The 10,203-nt window shown below is 35.6% G+C and overlaps 1 protein-coding gene across 3 annotated transcripts; it reads left to right on the top strand.

Annotated features, from left to right (window-relative positions):
* The first annotated feature begins 3,768 nt into the window (after window positions 1-3,768).
* Window positions 3,769-9,238, top strand: LOC113313146 (receptor-like cytoplasmic kinase 176). Of its 3 annotated transcripts, XM_026561876.1 has the most exons (15): window positions 3,769-4,001; window positions 4,199-4,319; window positions 5,060-5,126; window positions 5,261-5,347; window positions 5,454-5,530; window positions 5,610-5,710; window positions 6,008-6,148; window positions 6,245-6,387; window positions 6,810-7,054; window positions 7,153-7,207; window positions 7,416-7,702; window positions 7,969-8,104; window positions 8,200-8,342; window positions 8,451-8,577; window positions 8,791-9,238. In XM_026561876.1, the coding sequence occupies exons 9-15, from the start codon at window positions 6,854-6,856 to the stop codon at window positions 9,123-9,125; spliced, it is 1,284 nt and encodes a 427-aa protein (XP_026417661.1). In that variant the 5' UTR covers window positions 3,769-4,001; window positions 4,199-4,319; window positions 5,060-5,126; window positions 5,261-5,347; window positions 5,454-5,530; window positions 5,610-5,710; window positions 6,008-6,148; window positions 6,245-6,387; window positions 6,810-6,853; the 3' UTR covers window positions 9,126-9,238. The 3 variants fall into 3 exon arrangements, with proteins under 3 accessions (XP_026417661.1, XP_026417663.1, XP_026417662.1); XM_026561878.1 differs by having other exon boundaries at window positions 3,769-4,319; window positions 5,610-5,705; XM_026561877.1 differs by having other exon boundaries at window positions 3,769-4,319; window positions 5,060-5,161.
* The last annotated feature ends 965 nt before the right edge of the window (window positions 9,239-10,203 follow it).

The following is a 10,203-nucleotide window of genomic DNA, read 5'->3' as shown; positions in this document are numbered from 1 at the left end:
TTGTATCATTTTTTTTACCTGGATGTTTGTTGAATTGTCCCAGGTAGGATGTCGATTGCGTTGCGCGTTTTGTACTACTCGCAAACTAGAGTAGTGGAGGAACCTTCAGCGCATGAGATGGTTGAACAAAACATCTTCTATAGAATGTGTCTTGTTTCTGGAAGTAATATTTGAATAAAAATTTTGTACGCGTCTGTAATAAAGTTTTGTTTTGTTTGTTTCGTTAATATAGGTGCTATCTATGGAAGAGTTATTCAAGAAGGAAAATTTGCTATTTGGTCCTAAGACCATATACTTAGTTATAATAGGGTCCAACCGGAATTTTTTATTATCCGGAGGTCCAAAATTAATTAAAACATGGAAATGACCGGAATACCCATCGTTTCCAAACGTGTGTACTAACACGCCTCCTAATAGCCCTCAACTTTTCAGTACATATTAGCTATACTGAAAAAAATAAACTAGACTAAGATAGTACAAATCACATGGTGTATAAATAGTGATACTAAAAAAAATCAGATTTTATTAAATTTGTTAGACAACGAATAACCGACAGGCACATCAGTTACAATTAGATTCTCTTTTCTTAAAGTGGAGACAAAATTACATGAGCTCACCGAACCCTGAACCAATGATCTATTAATTACAATAAACTAGACTAAGATAGTACAAATCACATGGTGTATAAATTGAATTAATGCAATTAATACGAGACCTCTCACAAATATATAAACTTTGAAGGATTCAGGTCTATTCTACATTAATGCATCATGAATCCAAGAGTATTCTCGCAGGGAAAGTAGAGCAACTCTATGTTCAGGACTTAAATGTTTGTTGAACATCACCCTCAGTTTGTGTTCAACAACAGAGATTGCAGAGGCGCACAATATTGATGAGCTGAATATTACCACCGCCTACTGCATCAAACGCAACTCTGCAGGGAAAAACAACATGTTCTCTATCAAAATAATAGTGCAACAACAAGCCAAGCAGTTCCCTATATTTATGGGTTAAAATCGAAATAGAAATAAAAGCACTTATGAACAATGTTTGGATACTGATTTTCTACGGAGTGCAGAGTTTATACACCGAGAAATAACACAGTACAACGTTTATACACTGACAAAATAACATTGTACATCGTTTAGACACTGCTTTTATCTGGAATCCAGAGTTTATACACTGTCCAGCAATTGATACGATCCTCAAATGTCAAAAGTATGCATAGTACATATAAATTTCATTAGCAAAACTCGTACCTGTCAATCTATGCGGTCCTCAAATCATCACAATGTTGTGCCCATCCATCCACAATGACCGAAAAAGCTTCCTTCCGCCGCAGAACAGATGCAAATAATACTGCCAAACAATGGTGTTACACTAATTTATTAGGGATGCATATATTTCCAAACAATGGTGTTGACTAATTTGTATGAACTGTTGCACAAACAACGACACTTTAGAAAATAGATCATACAAATACCATGTTGTGAACCCTGGATTTGTGTTTGTGCTATTTAGCACCAACTTTCTCTGAGGTGCAGCACCTATGCACTATGATTTTTCATTAATTTAACAAACAAAATAAATAAACAACTGTAAACAAAATGATGTAACCATTATATTCCAGCAACATGTTACCACAAAGAACAAACAATTCATCTGAATATTAATGTTTTCATTTAATTGGACATAACATTGGGTCTGGCAGCATTACATTGCCATGGATCCATGTTGCCAAAATATGGTGCACCCAAAATGTATTCAATTCATTCTCAGTATATCAAATATGCACTCAATTAATTCATTCTTAGTATGTTAAAAACCACACTCAATCTCAACAATCAATATCTATTTTCATGCACAGATCAAAACAAAGCAATCCAAAAATTAAATCAACCATACTTACATTCGTATTTCTTCTCAAGATCACCAGTAGATGTTTCTTCACAAAAGTAGTCTCCTCCTGTTAGGTATCAAACACAACCAAGAGCAATTTCTATCAGTATGCGATATATGTACTGAGGATTCATGAACTACATATCAACTGTATCACAATACAAGTGACGGGTTTGTATAAAGTAAGAGAATCGAAACACATAGTACAATATTTCATATGTGTGTGGATGATTATGCACTGATTCGGTAGTGTGAAGACGGGTAGGCAGTAAGAAGAAAAATTACTTCAAGATAAAATCCAGTATAGTTGTTATGCATTGCTCAAAAATCCAGTACAGTTCTTATGTACCTTATATGTTTTCCATGTTTTATTCTAGTTTCGAACATACTACATTGGGTAGTAGAATCTAACATAATCCATATATATACTTATGGATGAAACAACAACAAATGAAAAAGTCCAAAGCAGTTCGCATCAGTATGCCACATATGTACTGCTGATTCATGAACTAAAACAACTGCATGGAATGAATCTATAAAAAAAAATATAATCGAGAGAGTATTATTTCAGTAACGCATATATGTACCTATGGATCAAACAACAAGTGGTAAAACTAAGAAATAAAGCAGAATCAAAAGCAGTTTGTATCAGTATGACACATATGTACTGCTAATTCATGAACTAAAAAACAACCATATGTAATGAATCTATCAAAAAAACGGAATCGAGAGAGTCTTATTTCAGTATCGAAGATATGTACTTATGGATCGAACAACAACAAGTGATAAGATAAAACTAAGAATAAAACAGAATCAAAAGCAATTTGTATCAGTATGCAACATATGTACTGCTGGATAATATCCCTGAAACAACAAACAAGCACGAATTTGATAAAATAAAGAAGCGAAAACAACAAGATAATCAAAGCGATAGTTCAAATATGTTAAAAAAAACATAATCTAATCAAAAAATTGAGTAATTACGATCAAGATTCATAAAAAACAAACCAAAACAAAATAAACCTAAAACTAAGATCTATGTGTACTACCATCAATAAATAAAAACTAAGATCTATAATAATCTAAACAATTTTCGTTCTCTAATAAACACATGAACTGCTCAATAAACAAATTCCATTATTCATCAGAAATACAAACCAATTCACAGATCAACAATCAAACATTCAAAATTAGATCTATACTACTGTAACTAATAGATCTAACACAATAATCACCCAGATTTCAGCAAGAACCTACAAAAACAAACTATCATAACAAATACAAAACTCGATCAAGGAAGAAGAATAGACTGAAAATGTTAAAACCCTAAAGAAAAATTAAAAATCTCACCATTTTTTTGGGGTGCTAGAAAGGATCAATCGAAAGAGATAAAGAGGAGTAAATCTATGGCATAAAATCTTGCGGAATCTGATCAAATCGATCAAAGACCTTGGAAGCATCTTCATCGCCAATCGCCAGAGCTTTCCTGACCGAGAGAGAATGAAACAAATGAATTAGGATCTAGTTCTGTTATTCATGAATATTAAGGTTCTTTTCGGTATTTTGAAAAAGATTACACGTGTGGTTGGACCAGTGGATAAAAATTCGGGTCCAAAATTTTTATTTGTTATAAAAATGGACCTCCGATTACTGGACTTTAGTGGATGGACCTGCCACTAACTAAGAACACTATAATAGTACCTATAGGTAATTCCTACAAAAAAAAAAAAAAAAACAATCACATTGACTCGGTTCATGAGAGTGATTGGATCTAAAAATTTAGGAGAGTACTCTGCTTGAAAATCGACCTTGTAGAAGTATTTTAGCTGCATAGCATAGGACACCAAATCTCCCACTCCAACCTAGAAATACAATGACCGGAAAAACTTGCGACTCAAATCTGCAGCATGGCCTAAAAGATCTAAAACTTTCCGGAAAGTCACATATCGGTCAAAATCTACATTCGGGGAGCAAACATCCACAACAAAGAGATTTATTGAGGGTTTATCAGAACTACTTCTCTGAAAGAGGCATTTTTTCTTTGTAGAGCTCCAATGGCTTTGTTCCAACAAATGTATTCTGATCCATCAATAGCAGTAAGGGTATTCATTCTTGTTCAATCTCCATGGTTGCTACATCTACAGCTCGAAAAACTGTCTCCACTACACCCATAAGAACTCATGATACTGATTCCCATGTTCTTCTTGGCTCTGAACTAGTAACATTGAGAAATCTCATGTCTACATTGCTGACGGTTTGAATCAATATTGATTAAAGGAAGATAATTTGTTCATTACAGGGACTCGACTATTTATGAACTTCCTTCACTCAATTCTGTTTACTCAGCACACTTACAAACACTATCCATCACAGCCTATGCTATTATGAACCTTCAACAGCTCGCTACAGATTTAGGTCAGGTAATGAGTTTTCTCACTCCAATTACAAATTCAACTAAAACCCATTAGTAAATTTGAATTCTTTTTAGGTTGGACTGAAAAAGTTTGGATTTTTCTTACTCCATTTACAAATTCAACTTGAACCCACAAAGAAAATTGGATTATCTCTTGTTAATTTACACAGAAAAAATTTTGTGTCTTGTATTTTGGGGGAATTTTTCAGCAAAAAGTTTAGAGAGAAACAAATACATCAGCTTCTATACAAGTCTAAAGTTAAAGAAATTCAGGATTTTAATCATTGTAAGTAAACAAAAGACAATTCAATTTTTTGGTGGCGGTGGGCGGTGGTGCTGGTGCTGGTGGTTGATGGTGGTTCGGAAATGGCCAACTATCATCACCACCACCACCACCACCACCATTGATTTTTAACTTATCCAATAGCTGTTTACTTGTTTTGTTGATAGCCCTTAGTGTAGTTTATGTTCAACAGTACCACTAGCATTTAGGAATGATCTTCAATAAGCTGAAAATGGAAGGTCGGGACATCACCGCCTTATCACATTGTCAAGGCTGCTGATGAAGCAATTAACGTTAGAGAATGAATGGTACTTGTCAAAAATGTTGGAATACTTGTGCATTTGGTGCACCTATTCACCGTATATGCTAGGCATTCTCCTAACGATGAATAGGATGGAGTGTTGTTGCATTTTTTTTCCCGGTCGACTATTTGACATAATGTACAATTGTATATGGTTTTGCAGGTACTAATTAAGCTGTGTGATAACAGGCTGATTGAAACAGTTGGTATACCGGTTGCAGATGATAAAGGTACTATCTGCCTCACTGCTTGCTTCTCATCTCCGGTATGACTGATTCTTTAATACAGTAACACCCCCTTATAGATAGTGTTGCGTGTCTTCGGAGAATTTTTTTATACTTGGATGTTTGCTGAACTGTCTCAGGTAGGATGTCCATTGCGTTGCGCGTTTTGTGCTACAGTCAAAGGAGTGTATTTGAGTAACCTTCAGAGGCATGAAATTGTTGAGAAGGTCATCTTTATAGAATGCGTGTCTTGTTTCTGAAAGCAATCTATCAATAAATTCTTGTATGGGTCTGTAATATAGTTTTGTTTCGTTTGTTCCATTCATGATGTAGGTGTTAGCGATAGAATAAAGTTTCCAATGTTGTGTTTATGGGAATGGACCATTGTTGAACTTAAAGGCTGTTTTAAGGTGCGTACTTAACTCTTCCATGTATGGGATGTGGGATCTTAATTTGTCTACGTTAAATTTTCGCTAATTGAATCTGCAGGATATACAAATTGGCCAATGAATGATTACAGTTTCAACTGTGGGAGTGCCAAAAACTATTAAAAAGTTGTCATCTAGGACTCCAATCCACGTTGCTGTCAGGTACTCTACCTTATATTTTCTCAGAAGTAGCTAACTTCTGAATTGTCATTAGACAAACTATATCAGATGTGGTACTCTCAAGCTAATAGGAGTGGAATCATTAAACCAATGAATAACATGTTCTGACCTGTCCATACTTTAATCGGTCTTTGTACAATAAATCATTCACTTTGAGTGTTTGCAGGAGACCTTGATTAACTCTAATGTTTTCTTTTACTTCAATATTTAAATGTCAGACTAAGTTTTACTTTACATCTATTTGTCAACTGACTGTTTATGTTTCTCCCTTGACATTAGCCTACATACCTCCAAATCAAGTACTTCGCTAAAAAATTGTGCCTGGTGCAAGTGCCAGAGCGTTGGATGCACTTACGGAAGATTGCAAGGACTACTTTGATGAAATTAGTCGCGAAGTATCATACAAGTATACGCTTCTTGGTAAAACCAGAATTCAACTTGTTTAAACAGTTATATATTTAAACAGAAAATACATATGTAATGTTGAAACTCAGTTTTCATGTATTCTTTTTGCAGCTGGAATCAGTGGCGCGGTAGAGCATGTAGTAGAACTGGCAGAACTACTTCGTGCTTGAGAAGTGGTTACCATGTCAATTTGATACCTGATAATCCAATAGAAGCTACAGAGTTTCACCGTCCATGCAAAAAAAAAAAAAACTGTATGCTTCTCTTCCTATTTATTTGAGATTATCACATCTTTATACAATTCATAGAAGAAAAAGAAAACCAATAAACCAACGACAGATTAAAAGATAAGTTAGCACAGATTCATAAAGGATTGTTTTCTCATTTCTATTAGACTTTAGCTCAAAAATTCCAAAAAGAAAAAGGTGAATATTAATTTAATTTGCTGATATTTGATTAATTTATGTTTCTTTGTTGGACTTGTCTGGTCATTGTTTGCACTAGTGAACTAAAGTAAATTTGTAAAGTCCGTTATATTAATATTGTAAACTTCGGAGAAGAAGAAGAAGAAGTATATGAAAAAGGGGTTATGGTTTACATCTTTTCTAGGTTTGGTTACTACTGCTGCTTCTAAACATAGTTTTCTCAAAAAATCTCTCTTTTTCTGTTTTTGTAGAGAGAAAGAAGAAGATTCAAACAGAGTATTATTGTGTTTTTCTAATGGGTAAGTGTTGGCATACTGAAGATTCTGAAGAAGAAAACGGTTCTGGCAATTGTAAGACCAGCGGCGATCAGATTACCTGTGATGTTCAGATAAGAGTATCTCCTCCCAGCAGGCCAAAGCAACCACCAAGAAAGGAATCAAAAGGATTGCCAGACCCTATCAGTCCTAAGCAAGTTGTCCCAGGCAGTCACTCTAAGGTCTTAAGTATTATATTTGTTTCTAAGCTTCTGCTTCTTTGCATTTCCAGATTAAAACTTAATAGTAAACACTTTTCTAATTTGTTGTCTGCTTTCAGATAAGCGGTTTCTTTTCATGGAAAAAAGGGAAACGTCTACAGTCCACCAAATCAAGTAAGCGAATAAAGAAAGACAAATTCATTTTGTAATTTCTGATTTTTATTCTATTTTTAACATCCGGCACAACATGAGGTTGAATCTCAATGGATCTTGCCAGTTACAATACCTTTAAGTCTTGCAAATTGGTGTAGTTTATCTGATTGGAGTCCTGTATGTGGAATTTGGTAATTTACTTTAAGATTTTTGATTCGTATGTGTGTAGAATTGAATTCAAGTAGTAAGACAACATGTGCTTCGATTCCGCCGACTGCACGAAGTGAAGGAGGGATCTTACAATCATCTAATTTGAGAAGTTTCAGTTTTAGTGATCTGAAAACTGCTACAAGGAATTTCAGGCCTGCTAATGTGTTAGGTGAAGGTGAATTTGGATCTGTTTTTAAAGGATGGATTGATGAGAATACATTTACAGCTACAAGGCCATGGACTGGAATTGTTATTGCTGTTAATAGGTTGAACCAAGAAGGTCTTCAGGGTCATAGGGAATGGCTGGTGAGTAATTCTTAATCTACTGACTTTGGAATTGATCGTTAGTTTATACTTGAATTGTTGTTAGACCGGTGTGTGCAATTTGTTAAAATCACACATTGAGTAGGTATGGACGTGCATTTTGAATAGTTCGGAGATTAATAGACTGATCAAGCAAGCCAATTCCCGTAGTTTTCGATTATTGCTTCTCAATTTACTCTCAGACATATCATAATCACCTATTTTGGATTTTCAATTTGCTTATTCGGTGAAATGTTTTGATTCTGTAGGCAGAAGTGGACTACTTTGGGAAGCTATACCACCCTAATCTTGTCAAGCTGATTGGATACTGTGCGGAAGATGAACACCAACTTTTAGTGTACGAGTTCATACCTCGTGGAAGCTTAGAGAATCATTTATTCAAGAGTAAGTTCTTTGTGCATTGATTGGTGTGTCGTTTCATTGGTTCATTGTACGACCTTACCTTGTGACTGATAAGACTTGAGATGTTGTTCACCTAGGAAGATCCGGCTTCCAACCACTCTCATGGAATCTGCGAATGAAGATTGCTCTTGGAGCAGCAAAAGGCCTTGCGTTTCTAAATAGTGCAGAAACACAAGTCATCTATAGAGACTTTCAAGCTTCAAATATCCTGCTTGATTCGGTATGCAACTCTTCCTTCACAATGTAGCTTCAACTCTGACACCTGTGGTGATTATTTTCGTATTTTGAGTCGTCTAGTAATAATTTATTGTAATGATAAAATTTATAGACTTATAACACAAAGCTTTCGGATTTTGGGTTTGCGAGCAATGATCCTACTGGTGATAATAGTCATCTGTCTACTATTAGGGTCATTGGCACCTATGATTGTGTCGCTCCTTGGCATCAAGCTACAGGTAATTTTAACTTTCTCTGGCCATTTTTTCAGCTGTAAATTGATGTCTATGCTTGATTTATCACAAACGAAGCACAGAAGAAGTTTTCCAGATTCCGGATTTGCAAGATTTTAGAGTTAATGAATCAATTAACTCTATTATTGATTTTAGAGTTAATGAATCAAGATTTTAGGTAAATCTTCTTTCTAATGCGCTCTCTCTCTATTATTGAAGGTCATCTAACTGTAAGCTGCAACATATACCGCTTCGGGGTTGTTTTCTTAGAAATGTTATCTGGTCGAAAAGCAATAGACAAGAACCGGCCAGCTGGAGAACACAATCTGATTGAATGGGCAAAGCGTTCCCTGTCCAGCAAACATAGTGTTTTACATATAATAGATGCCCGAATTGAGGGTCAATACACACAGTCAGGAGTGTTAAAGGCAGTTAACCTTGCTATGCAATGTCTATCCGTGGATCCCAAGTGCCGACCAACCATGGAAGAAGTTGTAGCTTCACTTTTAGGGCTTCAGGATTCTAATGGACTTCCGTCTGAGATCCCTGCATAGTTCTTTATTTTGGCAAGTGTATTCGACTTGAGTTGGTCTTCACGTCAATTGTTTCTTTTGGGAATTTTTGTAACATTGGATATGTGGACATGAAAATGAAATCCTTTTATGCATACGTTTTGTTGACGCTGAAGAAGCATCATGAGCACTGCAGAGAGTATCTGAGACAAAGATGTGTTGGACCTGGAAACATTTTTAGCTCTGTTAAGGTTTTACTAATGTGGCACTCTTTTCAGTTATATGGTTTTTCTTTTGATTGTTCCCTTCCATAATCGTGTTGCTTTGGTGTGTATCAAAAGTAAGGTCTACTAGGAGGTGTTTTTTTTTACTCTTCACCAAGTTTGTTTGCAGCTGTAGACCTTACTTTTCACAAAATGGAAAACAAATGGCTCTACTGCAAACAAACTTGGTGAAGAGTAAAAAAAACACCTCCTAGTAGACCTTACTTTTGATACACATCAAAGCATTTTAACATCAAAATGCTTTGATGTTAAAATGCAAACAAACAAACAAAAGTAATGTAGACCTTGTTTGTTTGCAGCTGACTCGGCATCTGGATCTGAGTCATTTGAGTCAGATCTGACTCGACCTCTGACTCACACATAACCCCTGATTCAGACCAATTTGAGTCAGGTAACAAAATACTCCTGACTCATGGGACCAAACCACTGACTCACATGTTTTTGAGTCAGATGAGTGAGATCTGACTCAAAACAAACATATCGAATCAGATCCAGATGAGTCAGGTGATTTCATTCAGATCCAGATGACTCAGATCCAGACGACTCAGATGAGTCAGGAGTAAACAAACATGGTGTAATTTTGGATCAGCAAATCTTTTATTATAAGTGTTTGTTATTTTGCTGACTAGGCATCTTAATCCATCTCGGTGCTGAGTCAGATGTCAGACCGCATTTGACTCGCGACCTGATGCAGACCTAATCGCTAACTCGGACTCATTTGAGTCGGGAATAAAATGCCCCTAATTGATGGGATCAAATCACTGATTTGCATATTTTTGAATTGAGTGAGATCTGACTCAAAAAACAAACACATCGAGTTAGGTGGTTTCAGCCAG

The sequence above is a fragment of the Papaver somniferum genome, chromosome 9, assembly GCF_003573695.1.
Source record: "Papaver somniferum cultivar HN1 chromosome 9, ASM357369v1, whole genome shotgun sequence".
NCBI lineage: Eukaryota > Viridiplantae > Streptophyta > Magnoliopsida > Ranunculales > Papaveraceae > Papaver > Papaver somniferum.
This window is presented reverse-complemented; position numbering and strand designations above follow the sequence as displayed.